Below are 14681 nucleotides of genomic sequence, written 5' to 3'. Positions count from 1 at the left end.
AGCACTGCAGACAGCAGCGGTGATACAGGCTGTGATGTAATGCAAGTCCACTAAAGGTGTTTGTTTTGCCACTGACAAACTCAGATTATGAGTGTCTGACAAATGGACATAGTAGTGTTTTTTCACACTTTTCACTTGTTCAGGTCTATTTTGTGTTCCAGGTCTATTTTGTGTTCCAGGTCTTGCAAATCTCACAAGAGGTGACTTGTTGCAGGAAGAAAACAGTGGAAATGCATGTGAGAGTTGGAGAGTAGAGTGCAGGTAATAGCTTGTTTTGTTCGAGTATAGGAAACGTATCTTAAGGCCTGTGCACAACAAGTCCTTATTTTTTGTCCTAAATTGTCGCATGTTTAAAAATAAACATTTTTCGTGTCCATCCGCAGCCTTCAGAGAGTGACAGTGAAGAAAATGTGCCGTTACGGACTGCGGGACATAAGAAGGAAAAACGCGGGAGGTTAGTCGAATGGAGAGAAGCAAGGGAGCAATACAATGACAATAAAGCTGCTTCTTCTAAAAGTGTCTTTCCATTTTGTCTCATATTGGGAATTTTCAAAATAAATAAATAAATAAAATGCATCAGACTTTGTGTCACAATTTTTGTCAGATGATAGATTCATAATTTCAGATGAAAAATAAGGACTTGCGAAGGTGTGCGAAGGTCTTTACTCTTATCTAAAAGATTTTCAAAGTCATGGCTGAATATTTAGCTGATTTCAACTTCTTGTTCCATTCCTTAGCAAGACTTGGACACACATAAAACACACAGAAAAACATTTGATTTCTCAGTGGAATTCTTTCCATAATGTTGTCAGACAGTCATAATAACAATCTGAACCTGTTAGTGGCAAAAAAACACCTTTAATGGATGTAAATTGAGGGGATGCACCCAAGTGGTTTCATTTTAGCCTGTTTCACTGCTGTAGACTGCAGCACTCACACTCAATACTGGACCAATTTCAAAATGTGTTTTCCCACAAGCCACTTAGACCCCAAAACATGAGGAAAAAGGGCCCAGGTTGAAAAATACCAGAGTTCCCCTTTAGGGCTGGCTCACAAATGTGTATAGACAGGGCTGTCCACATACTTTTGTCCATATGACAAACATATGTGGACTGTAGTGCACTTTTTTGACCAGTAGAGGGAGAAACAGTTCCATGTTTGGGTTGCTGCTGCTGCGTGCTCTGACAGAAGAACTTCTTTCAGACTGTTTGGGTGTGAGAGTGTGTGTGTGTGTGTGTGTGTGTGTGTGTGTGTGTGTGTGTGTGTTTTCGTGCACATACTCACATAAGGATCGTCCTCCTCGCATTGGTCATCTGGGGCCGTGGGATCAGACTTGAGCACCAGCTGCTGGATGGAGCCCTGGAGAGAGGGGAAAGAGGAGTGGAAGAAGAAGAGAGTCGGTGTTATGTTGCGTGGTAATTTTGTTCATCCTGTGTCATTAAATTTTATTAAAGCTTAGTGCACATTTCCCACACAGCAGCATACTTCCTCTGTCTTCCAGCAGAGCACTTTATCCATCTCCCCCTCCCTTGTTATCCAGCACATACACAACTGCACACAGTAACACACACACACACACACTCAAATGGACGCTCACACACATCTGGAAATGAAACAGGTGTCTCATGCTCATCCAAACTGTCCGCCCTCCAAAGACAAGTTTCACATCAATGTTACAGCACCACATCACAGCATGGATCTCTGTGCAAATTCACGTTTCATCATGTTTTCATCACTTTAGCTGAAAAAGTTTCATCAGCATTTGTACCAATATCTGAATAACACATTTTAACTGTGTGTTTTGGACTCAAATCAGCTACAGGCTTTACATACGCCATCATATATACTTTGGGTCATCTTTCATTTCATTTTGTCATTTTATCTCTTCATCTTGATACTAATTTGGCTTTGTAGTATAGTACAGTATACTCAGTATCCAAAAAAAATAAAGACCCCTGTGGAGAAATGTTGGGACAATCTCTGAGCCCGGTAACAGCTGCTGGACTTCATGTTCATGGCTCAGCAAGGAGCTGTATTGGAGTTCACACTTTGACACTGTAAAGGTCTGCCAGAGTTGAAGCACTGATGTCTGTTTTGTAAGCTTACAGAAGACAACAATAATGAGTGCATGCTCCTTTATACAGAGGCTGTAACTGCATCACAAAAATGTTTGACCTTGTTACAAGAAGTTTATGTTGGTTCCTATTTCAGTTTTATCTGCATGTTTCTAGAACCATCCCTGGATTTTCCTTGGCCTGCTACGATTCAAGGTCTTAAAGTTGTAAGGTCGTTGAACCTTATTATGCCCACATATCAGCACAAAACAAGAATCAGGAGAATCAAGACGGCACTGCAGTGGGCTATTACTGCTTCAAAATAAAACTATATCAATATATAAAACAATATGTAAGAGGCTGGCCTTCCTGACACCACCTAGTACAAATAAATTGCCTCAAAATAATCCATCAATAAGCCTAAATAAAACAATACAAGACTGGCCTGCCTAACAATATGAGATGATGACAGACTTGAAAGGAAAAAAACATGTTTAAATTGCATATGAATGGGATTTAAAAGGCCAAATTGAAGTGCTCACTCACCAAACTATGGCTTTGTAACAGACTAGTCCAGCTTATTTGACCTGTATCACTAAAGCTGGAGTTTCACCTCATGAGGAGTCTCTCAAATTCAGACAACCTGTTCCTCCGTGGAGGCTGTTGTTGGCAGGTTTGTGATTTTTTTCCATCTGCCCATTAAGCAGATAATTGATCAACTTAAGTTACACAAGTGAGCGGCACAGTGGTGCAGGGGTCAGCATTGTTGCCTCACAGCAAGAGGGATCCTGGTTTGAACCCCAGGGTGAGGGAGCCCTTCTGTGAGTTCGTATGTTCTCCCCTTGTCAGTGTGGGTTTTCTGCAGGTACTCCGGCTTCCTCCCACAGTCTAAAGACATGCAGGCTAGATTAATTGGTGGCTCTAAATTGCCGAGAAGTATGAATGTAAGCATGAATAGTTGTCTGTCTCTATGTGTGCCCATGACCTCTAACAGGATAAGCGGTTACCGAAAATGAATAAATGAATGAAACACAAGTAACAGCAGAATCGTTCAATTAGTAGCTGTAATGTGATTACTGAAATAAGGAACAGTAAGGTATTAAATGACTGTGGTGGAGACAAATGTAATGTGATCGCAGTGACACATTACCCCCAACACTGAGCATCAGGTTATCACCACACAGGTGTTAATATACCCAGTGTATCCCAGTTAAATACCGTAACAAATGCCCTGTGACCACGCAAAAGTCTGGCAGCTCTGTTCACCAGTGTCACTATTCTGACAAGCTATCACAAGAGTTTGAAACCCTTTTTAGTGGGAACGTCTGATGTATGCAACCGTTGTTTGTCAATGACAAAAGAGTCCCACTTCATCTGAAGGAGGAAGATATTCTTTCCAATTATTTAGTGCATGCACAAGTGTGTGCACACATGCATCTGGTCCTTTAGATCTGAGAGGCAGTGGGCCTGTCCTCTTATTAGATCAGTAAAGACTTGCTTCAGGCAATTTCAGCCAAGTTTGTTGATATTCAGTTCAAGCCAGAGGACAAACACCTGTTTTTAATGAAAGGAAGCACGGCCTGTGAAATTTAATGGTGAAGGAGTGAGAAATAGAGATGGAGGGGAAGAATAGAGAGCAAGAGACCGAATGGGTGGATGTGAGTTAAGGGGTTGCAACCAAATCAGATACATCTGTTTGTGCAGTAAACAACACATCAGAAGTAAACAGAGAATGTGCCACGCAATTGTTTCCGCTTCCTTCAATCATTTTAGTGTGTGAGATCCTGTGGATGAACAGTTTCAGATGGTCACTGTGCAAAACTTTTTAATTACATAAATGTAAACTCTTGAAGGGAGTGTGAGGGTTTGTCAGTGCCAGGCTGCTGAGTGATACATTGACAGTTGCATCATCAAAAGCTTGCTAAGACACACAAATGAGCCTGTAACACAGATGACTGCATCAAAACATGCTCTTGGAAGTCTCTTGATTCAAAACAGAGACTCACCAACACACGTAATGACGGTTAGCAGGAGATCTATAATCTGACCTGACCTACAATTTGGGAATAAACTAGTAGTAGTTTGCTTCATACACAAGTGGTTTGGCTTCAACGGTCACACCACATGTGGTGTTATCTTCTACTAATCAGCAGGTTCGGTTTACCAGATGTGGAGTGGATCTGTTCTGCTACAAAGCTACCCCATTTGATAGATAGGGTTATAAACTGTCAGAGGGCTTACTGCAGCTCTGTTAGAGTCTCAGTTTCTGGACATGAGACCACACAATCGGTCTGTCAAGCAAAAGAGGGCCAGTCATGTTTCGTGGGAATCTGGAGCCACACTGATGACTCTGGTATTTGTTTAGACCGCTCTCAATTAGTGGTCAGAATCTCCAGGCACCTCATGTTTCAATTCAGATTCAGAGGGCTGCGAAAAAATTATTGATGCATCTTTGCACATCTAAACGTTTGACCTCTATACGTGATTTATGTTTTTCTCACTGTGTGATTATCCTCCTTGCCGCCAAAAAGAACTGGCTGGCCATCATAAATGATATTGAGGTGACGGAGAAGCTTACATACAGGATACAGATGAATGAAGGTCAATTTGAAAAAGATTGGGAAACTGGTTAACTTATACAACGAAAAGACAACGATACAGCCAATACAGCTGTCTAAGTAGAAGTTGGACTCGTCTACTCCCGCAGGCTCTGTTCATCTTTTGTTATGTTCTTAAGGTTTTATATTCTATGTATATAGTCAAGCACTTTCCGCTGATTTCTTTTAGATTTCCCACCTACATGAGGTATTTCCATAACTTCAAAAAGTTATAAAGTAAAGGGAGGAAAGAAAATAGAAATCATAGTATGGGGTAAACCACAACCAGAACAATTTATTTGGTTTAAATGTTGAGAAGCACATTTACTTTCTATTTACCCTGGATTTTAACATCCTAGAAGAGAAACAAAGTGGTTTCTAGTTTGTTTGGGAACTCTGACCTGACCAGTGTAAACCTCTACTTGATACATGCTACTGGAGTTTTGTTTTCAATATTGGACTAAATGGGATCTGTTTCTCTGGAAGACTGTACTGTATGTATGTGGACTAACCAACAAAAAGTAGGATAAAAATAGCAAATTTGTAATGATCGACAACTGAAATAAACAAATTTACTTGCATACAGTGTGGCTCTTGTCCAAGTCCTTTTTCCCCTTCAACTCTAGAGAAGCTAAAATGCTTCCAAAGCCTAGCTTATAAGCCATGAGGTGTTGCTCAGCTTGTATTTATCTTCAGTTGCTCACACTCAGCCACCCTCACCAAAACTCAAGCAGCAGCCTGGCTTATAAAGTATACACGATGCACATATTTTACGTCCGTTACATTTCACCATCCAATTGATTCAGCCGAAAGGAACGTACAGCCGGGTCTCACAAAATTATTATGAAGCAATCAAGAAATGTCAGGAATTGGTTGTTCAAGCGAAGGTTTTCAAGAAACAATCAGATGTACCTAAGAAGTGATTTTTTCCCCCACCTCTGGTATAAATTTGGTAAATGAAGTTGCATTTGTGTAGCACTGGCAGCCGAGGCTATCACACAAGGTGCCACCTGCTCATCAGTTAAGCAAACGCAATTCATGTTCAGTATCTTGCCCAAGGATACTTCAATGTGCTGACTGAAGAATCAGTGTCAAACTTCTGATCTTCTGGTTTATAGATGACCTTCTACACCTCCTGAGCCACAACTTCCTTTCATAAAGTGACCTTTGTGGGGAAAAAGTGACACAACACAACTGAGCTCCAGTGGTGGATGAGGTATACCTAGAAGCCACACTTTACTTTGTTACATTACACCTCTGCTGAGCTCTACTTGATGGCAGTCTTGGATATGAGTGAAGATTGTTGGTGTGTGTTCTGCATTCTGGTCAGTGTCCACAGGCTGGTACTCAGGAGTTTTTGAGATGTCAGGGATGGCTCAGAAAAAAGGTTAAGTACTTCTAAGGTGCTGCTCTGCGTCTGCAGCTGCTGGCTGGCACCATGCTGAGGAAAATGTTGTTGCCAAAGCAACACGAAGCAGGTCACTCTAGCTGCTGCTGCTGGCTTTGTGTATGTGTGTGTTTCTTTATGCCACAAGGTGTCACAGGTTAATTTGATTACAACAGAGAGTAGCATGCCTTGTGGGCTGTAAAGTGATAATATTAGATAACTATTATTTTATTAACTAAGCATTTTAAAGACTGTTATTCAGAGCAGACAGACATCAGCATATTTTCAGTGTTCACTCCAACATTAACATTGAACAAAGCTGATGTTTGAACTGAACTTTAATTGCCAACTCTGCAAAATGGTCAAAATATGTCCATCTGAAAAGCCAAAAACAAGACTTCTGCACCTGTAACAGGACAATCCAACTTTTTTTGGCAGGATACGAAAGCAAGTTGCAGTTGTCATATCTGCATCCAGCATTTATATAACTCAATAGCTGCATGCTTAAATTTGCCAACAAAAACTCAACACACGTGCACACAACTTGAATATAATCATATCTGACAGTGTTTTTCCTCAATGTTACGGGTCGTAAAACACAGTCAGTTGCTCATGGAGAATCAGAAAACTCAAGAAACAGTCTGCACACCCTCTCTTTCTCTCTGCTTCAACAGTAAATTCACACAGACACGCACAGACGGTGCCAGCCACACACAAACATTTTCCAACACTCAGCATGGGGTGTGTTTCAGTGACACCAAGGAAAGCAAAAATATGAGTGAACAAGTCAGTGTCGGAGAAGATATTTTAGTATATTTGTTTGCATGTGTGTTCATGTGAAGCTGTGTTTGAGTGTACTGCTGCAGAGAGCTACTGCTGCTGCGTGGCTGTTATTGCTCTCCCTGGGAAGACATGGAAGATCTCCGACGGAGCTGCCAGTTCAAACACAGAACAGCTGGAACTCGACAGTCACTACGGGTCCTCTTTGTCTGAGAGGGGAGGAAAGACTGTGTGAAGAGAGGGAAGGGAGTAGGGAAAGAGATAGGAAAGAAAAGGCTGTGGAGGGCCTCTGGGTGATGTCTTACAGCTCATGATGGCCATACTGGAGGTTTAACTCTTGAGCAGTGTTGACCTCATAGGGTTTTCTGCCGCACAGGAGAGTTACCCTTGTCATTTTCTGCTGTTGCATGCAGGTGTGAGGGCTATGCCTTGATCCATGGTGTCATTTTTAATGTCTTTTGTATCATGTCAGCTCAAAATACTTGTTTCTGATGGCTGGCAGGTGTCTGAACCAGTCACCAAACATCTTTCATTTTCTGATAACTGGACACCAAGGTCTGTATTCACAAAGCATCCTGAGGCTTGAAGTAGCTCTTAAAGGAATACTTTATCTGCCAAACAACCACTTGTATAGTAATTACTCACCCCATATAACCTTGAACTTGGGAGGAAAACTGTTTTTCTTGTATGCCTCTGGTGAAAGGAGAATCCAAAAACAGAGAATATTCTTGATGAAATGAAGTCATAGGGGTCCACTTCAACAATAGCAAAACTGCAGTGGTCGACCAGCAGCTCTTGTGACCAACACGTAAAAATGTCTTTGTCAATTGAGAGTAAAAAGACAATAAAAAATAAGTTTCCCTTTCAGTTCAGTTTGAAATAGTAAGGTCATAGCAAAAATGCATGTGTTAAGGAAGTATTGAGCATATGTCTAGATAAATGAGCCTTTGATTATACTGCACAAGTTGTATAAGAGTTTGTAAATGTTGATTTTTGTATAGTTTTACTGCTATTAAGGACAGACCCCATTTACTCCAATTCATCTAGAATTTCTGCTTTTTTGGATTCTTCGTTCATCATGGAGGCAAACAAGAAAAAAAAAGTTTTCTTCACAACAACAGAGAACACAACAGAACACAAGGTGAGTTATTGATACATAAATAGTCATTTTCTGGATGAAGTCCTTCTTTAACTGGTTGAGTTTGGAGTCCTAAAGTAAGTAACACATCAGTCCTATCTTTAAAAAAATCACAAAGTATTTTAGCACTTAAAGTCGCTCCTCAGTCTGAGAGAAATTCGAGCCAGAGAAATTGCTCACAGTTGCTGCAGGTAATGAGTGCTTTGGAAAAATGATGATAATTAACTTTTTAAAGCATGATTTGATGCTTTGATGCCAGAGCCAGCAGGTGATTGAAAACTGAAAAAAACTGTCCACTATTCCTTTAATGCTGTGAGTTTTTACTTATGAAGGCTTTATTTCAAATAAATTGGTATCTCAGCAAAGATCCAACAAAAGATATTTTTCCCATGGGGTTTTGACAGAATGCCAGTGGCTAAGACTCATGGGATAAAATAATATTAACTCCAAGTTAATTAGAATTTTACTTAATTTAATTATAGTACTATAGGAAATAAAAACTTCCTGTCGTCTTTATTATTGGTCCAGCGTCCCTGCTACCCCACCAAGCAAATAAAAAATCAATAAAAGTCATTCTTTGGAGTCAGTCAAAACAAACGCTCCAAGATAAAATGAAAACATTTCTGTGCATGCATTTATCACTTTTGTTCTATCAGGTAAAGATATAATGTGAACGGAATCATTTTAAAATAACCAGTGATTTTGGTCTGAAATGAAACTCAAGCTCTTCCTGATGTAAACACCCACGTCAGAGTTGGTTTTCAACTACAGTAGGCACAGAGACCTTTTTCATAAATTGCTCCAGCAACAAAATGGGACTCCCCTCTGAGACCGAAAATTCCTGAATAAACACACTTTCCTCACCTCCCTGGCTCGTTGGATTTCTTTGAAACTCTCCTCAGATTTCTCTAATAAAACCTTAATGAGAGGAAAAAAGCAATAAGAACTTCTTTCCACTGTCTTGGAAACTAAACTTCTTGTAGTTTGTCCTGACATGAAGTTGTATAACTGCAGATCAGGAGGAAAAGAGGAGTTTTTAAGGTCACAGGTCATGTATTTTTCTAGTTTAGCCACTGGCCACTAGCTGATTTATTCAGAGAAAGAATTAGTCGCATGCTTTATAATATGTGCTTAGCTCTTCTCTTTTTAACACTTTATGTTCTCACAATGCTTTGGACATGTTTCAGATTTAACATCTTGATAAAACTGAAAATTCAGATACATTCTTTGGCTCATATAAATACCAACTCATGCATATAGCACATAAATGAGTGGTATTCCCTTTACACTGAACTATTTTCTCCTCATCATCCCTCCTGTTACACTGAGGCAAACAGAGCAAATCGGAGATGATTGGGAGGAAAGTGCTGAAGCATTTACTGGTTTATTTTCTTTTACAAGAGCACTGAGAGCAGAATACAGCATCACATGTGTTACTACCTCTTTGCCTGGATGTGATTTCTCAGCACTTCTCTGTCACACACCCTCATTATCACCACACACGGATATTTTTAACAACTGCATTAACTATAACCTCCACCCTTGCACCCTTACTACTGTATTGTTTGATTTGCCTCTTTCAAATTAGAGAACTGGCACTCACAGTGTAAGTCATCCAAGATGAGAAACTCGGATGAGAGATCAGCTGTGTTCCAAAAATGTAAATCACATACAGCTTGTCATTTATGAGCTCTCACAGGATAAAGCAGTGCTCATAAACACATGCGGTCATTCATTCCTTGTCTCCTGTGGCGGTCATAAAGCTGCCAACAAAGACTATTGTGCTCATGTCTCAAATGTAAACTAGGCAACCGCCCAAACGCCACGTTTGTTTCTGCGACTGGCGATGGATTTGACATCTATTCTCAACCCATCGATCCAAACCCAACTGACATCAGGAATGCAAGCTCTTGTGCAGGGCTGATAGCCGAGAAGCAGAACAGGAAAATTATAAAGTGCTCATGTTGCGAGAGGGGATCATGTGCACAGACGCAAAGGAGTTAAGTGCAACCAGTCCCATCCAGACTCACCACAAACCTCGCCAGGCCAGTACCCCCAGCGTTCCCCACGAAAATCCCTGAGCTGGCCTCAAAGGTCAGAGGCTGAGGGCTCCTGGAGAAGGCAACCCGGTGGTATTCCTCACAGTCCATGTACAGACGCACCTGAGGTCACAAGAGCACACACACTTAGTTATTTCCAGCAACTGATAACATCAGGATCTGTGGAAGAGACTTCAGTCTCCACAGTTAAATATAAAGCGACATATGATCTAAGCTTAGCTTGATTTTATGACAACATCCTCACATAATAAATATACAACTGTCAAAAATAAAAGAGCCACATGTGGCCTATTTAATAGTCCTGTGTGTAGGATTCTCCTACTATGCACAGAACCAAAACCCACATCAGAATACTGTTACAGGATATGCCTGGTGACATTTTGTTTTAAGTAAATTTAACCCAAAAACAAGTACTGTATGTGCAGCCAAAGCCTGATTAACACATCTTACTGGTGCCATAGAGCTTTGTTACCGCCCAAAAACTATCAAAAACACACATCCATAAGCCATATTGCTGCACTGGCTGACATGTTCCTTCATTACAATGCACACAGACATTGTAGTTCAGTTTAGGTCAGTCCTACATACACCGCCCTGCTACTGCAAATACTCCTTAGTGTACTAAATTGGCTGAAGGAAGTGGAAATAAAATATACTATCTGCACCCGTTTGCTGTTGACAACAGTGTCTGGCTGTTTTTAGCATGTTGGAAACATGACAGCATTATTATTATTTTATTTATTATTATTTGCATGCATCATAATGCTTGTGCCCCAATAGAATTTCCATAAACATGTATTAACGCTAGTATTACAGTTTCCTTAAATCCTGTTGTTGCGTGCAAAGAAGATTTTTCCACTGTGAGAAATTGAAAACTTTAAAGGTTCTGTATGCTGCATTCAGAACATTAATATACTGTACCAACAAACCACTCTTTGCTTTACAGTGGATACAGTGGAGTAATGGCATCCTGAGCCAGCCCTGTCTCCTAGAAATTACATTAATATACAGCTAATTTGATTCAGCATATAGGTTTTGAGGGAAATGTAATGCAAAGCAAATTATGTTTTCTATTAACATAATGAGGGAATTTTGGTAATGAACGCACCTGGCAATGCACAAAAAATTCACTGACATGCAATATCCTTATTTTCTAACAATTTTAGTGCAGAAATAAGTAGATCCAGCCAGTTTTGTTCTAAAATAATTATTGTTATAATTTGTTGATGTCAAAATGCCACACATAGAATCCATACCCAAACAAAGTAATCAAGCACAGCACACCCACCTCTGCTCCCTGTGCCGTCAGGGTAAACCTCGCCCATCTCCCTGTCAGGTCTCCCATTTTGAAGGAAGCTGCTTCCTGTGTCCCACCTCTCGTTCCTGGGTCGGTGTAGTACAGTATGACTCTCTGGGAACCATCCTCCACCTCGGACAGTGCTACACCTAGGTGCACAATCTTACAAAAAGACATGTAGAAAATCATTTACTTTCTGTTGTGTATGTGGCAGAAAAGTTTGTGCTATAGAGGAGTGGGGGAAAAAGGGTTTATGTCGTTTACCTTTTGGTAAGCATCTGTAATGGCGAACAGCACACCACCACGCCGTGTGGTGGGTTTAGCTGTGACCGTGATGGCAAAGTCATAGTAGAATGGGTCGGGGATGAATGACTTTGTAAGGCGGCCCACGTTGGCATCCGGGCCGAAGCTGTAGGCGGGGTAACCCTCGAAACCTGTGACAAAGGAGACGGAGGGAGGAAGGGGGACGCCGATCAACTCAGTCAGGTCCAAGGCTCCCTGGGAACCACGGTCTGCAAAAAAATAAACACGGAAACCGTGTTAGTGGAGGGGAAAAGAAAATAAATATCTCATGCAGCCAAGTGAATCAGAGAGTGCATCACTGGCCTACTGACACCTTTACCAAACAAAATAAACTGAGCTGCAAAACTCATCTAACAGACTGATTGCTGCCATATGACCATATGGAAACAACATGGTGTCGACGGGTTAACTGAACCCCATCGGAGCAGAACATGGCATTTCATGCATTTGCTTTCTATTAGTGCCAAGAGCCTCTTTTATCTCAATCACTGCAATTAGTGTATCAATGTTGTATGACAAATCCTGTTTGTCTGGGAGCACATGCACCCTGGGCTCCCCATCGTCTTTAGTAATCTTCTCAAGTGAAGCAAAAATCCTTTAATTTCTGAATAATGAATTATGAATAATCACCCTTTTCTAACCACACTGTAGTAAATTACAATAGGCCTACATATCCAGGTTCCAAGGTTTGTACTTGGCAAAGGACAAAGAAAAGGAGCCCTCAATGGGCTGCAAAAGCCTCAGGTCTGCAATGTGTCAGTTTGTTTGTGGCAATTTCCAACATTGGGGAAGCAGGCAGGAATACCGCCTGAAAGCAATGTATTGTTGTAGATAGGGGCAGAAGCAAAACGTATTTTAGCAACTTAAAAAAACAACAACAACAACAATATCAATTGAAGTGTACACTATATCAACAATATTTCCACCGCTTTACCTTGCCATCAGACAGCCCGTTCCAACCATTATATCGCTCTCCTCAAAGCCACCGGACTCATTGACAAAAACAGTAATTTACCAGGTGTTGCTGGTCTACTGCTGCCTCAATCATAGTTTGTTGGTGTTATTGTGTGACTTTGGTGAATCTGAGCTAACCTTCTGAAACACCAAAGTCACACAATAATACAAACTAACTAACTGATCAAGGGAGCAGTAGATCAGCAACTCCTGTGTTCAGCAAGGTAAAACTACTCATTTTTTCAATGGAGTCTAGCTTTGAAGGGAGCATAGATAAGTTTTACTATCAATTCAGTTCTTCGTCGGAAAGGGCTGTTTGACGATAAGCGGAGAAAATCTTTTGAATATAGCTGTTTTTTATTTATTTATTTATTTTTTTGTTAGGTGGGCTGTTTTTTTTAGTGGTTAAAATACAATTTGCTGCTGCCCCCCCTCTACGGTCGTAGATTGCTTAGCTGCTATGGTGGTACTTTAGCCTGCTTCTCCAAACTTTTATTACAAATAAGTACCTCTTACAACCCCACTTAAAAAATTTCAAGCTGTTCCTTTAAGGGTGTTTTAAATTGATTTTTGTTTCGAAATTTGTGCTTATACAAACTGACTTGATACACAGTAAACCTAAGGCCAGGCAGCAGCAGCACCAGTTGGTATCTATGGCTAGACAAAACATAATAAGGCCTCTAGCTATGCGTAGTGTTCTGTGTGCTCTGTGTTTGATGGATACTTGAAGGTGACAGAGTACACAATCCGTAGGGAGGCAGGGGTCGACCTACAGCTCATTTTTGCCCCGGGGCCCCCTCGTGGGTTAATCTAGCCATGGGTCAGAGGACTGATATGTTATCCTAGAAATTAAAGCATTCCACAGTTCACACAGTGTGGGACATCCAGTCATCTCATGATTTATCTTTTCTTTTGCTATGAGACTGTAAAATTAAATGTAGGAAAGTTGCTGAGGTAAATGGATACATATTTTATGACATTATAAACCTTTCCTAATATATATATTTTATTCATATTAATTTTACTTTGAACATGGAGTTAGAGTTTACAGTCAAGGTCAGCTGTGAGCCAAGCGCACTCTGGATCATTTTGAGGTTGCAGCAATCCTCCTTGCTGTCTTAAGATATTTTGAAGTTTGACAACATGTCAGATACACCCCATAAAGTTTGCCAAGAGGGTAAGAAGGGGTCTTCCATCTGTTTAAAGCCCCCACCCATGTCATCTTACCATTACTGTATGCACGGCTGAATGCACAATCGCCTTCTCCTCTTTCAGTCTGTCATGCATACACACTTACATTCACAAGTCTTTGAGCAGGCCAGACAGCGTGTGCTCTGATTCTCTCCCTGGCAGACATACAAGCACTTTGTGAATGCCCACCTACTGTACCACAACATCTCTTCTCTCCTCCTCTCGCTCTCTCTGTCACACACACATGAAAACACACACAAAGTCCCATCCACACCTGGTTCTCCTTAGTGGGACGACCCCTGGAACAATCGTCTGTTCTTTTAGAGCGTATGGACAGTGGAGTGTAGAGGCAGGGCATCTGGAAGGCATTAGGTTAGACTAATACACACGTGCTGCGCAGTGGCAGCTCCTGTAAATTAGGCTTACCTTGTGGCGTGTGCGTGTGTGTGTGTGTGTGTGTGTGTGTGTGTGTGCATGTGTGTGAAGGACTGACAAAGACAAAAAGAGTGGGGAAAAGAGAAACAGAGAGTTAGATGGAGAGTGGAAACATTAAGACTTCCATGAGTGCAGAGTGTGTGTGTGTGTGTGTGTGTGTGTGTGTGTGTGTGTGTGTGTGTGTGGCCAGTTAGGCTCCCCACAGGAACAGAGACACACTCCTTCTCCCATGCATTAATTGGATTGAAACCCCTACAGACTGTGGCAATTAAAAAATAACAGTGAAGTGCAACCCACACTGTTCTGCTGTATAACCTCCACTCTAGCTCCACACTGTAACTGAGCTGGATTGTAGTTCAGAGTTGCATTTGTTCTCTGGGATACTGTAAAAATAAAAAATACTGGATTGTATTTGTTTTAGCCAGCAGTAACTGGATGTTACAGTTGTGGTTTTATAGCTGTTCTTTTTACACAGACTTTATCTC

General features: G+C 41.0%; 1 protein-coding gene across 2 annotated transcripts in view; it reads right to left on the bottom strand.

The window, feature by feature from the left end:
* The window catches only part of LOC125882059 (collagen alpha-1(XVIII) chain-like), a 94277-nt gene that overhangs the window by 32148 nt on the left and 47448 nt on the right, over window positions 1–14681 (bottom strand). For both annotated transcript variants that reach the window (XM_049565688.1, XM_049565689.1), the window contains exons 3-6: window positions 11578–11825; window positions 11305–11475; window positions 9987–10118; window positions 1285–1359 (exon numbers count right to left, since the gene is read on the bottom strand). In XM_049565688.1, the coding sequence (XP_049421645.1) occupies window positions 1285–1359; window positions 9987–10118; window positions 11305–11475; window positions 11578–11825 (626 nt within the window). The remainder of the gene's footprint in view (window positions 1–1284; window positions 1360–9986; window positions 10119–11304; window positions 11476–11577; window positions 11826–14681) is intronic.

Source organism: Epinephelus fuscoguttatus, linkage group LG21, assembly GCF_011397635.1.
Source record: "Epinephelus fuscoguttatus linkage group LG21, E.fuscoguttatus.final_Chr_v1".
NCBI classification, from domain to species: domain Eukaryota; kingdom Metazoa; phylum Chordata; class Actinopteri; order Perciformes; family Serranidae; genus Epinephelus; species Epinephelus fuscoguttatus.
Note: the sequence above shows the minus strand (reverse complement) of the source record. Positions and strands in the feature narration are given on the sequence as shown.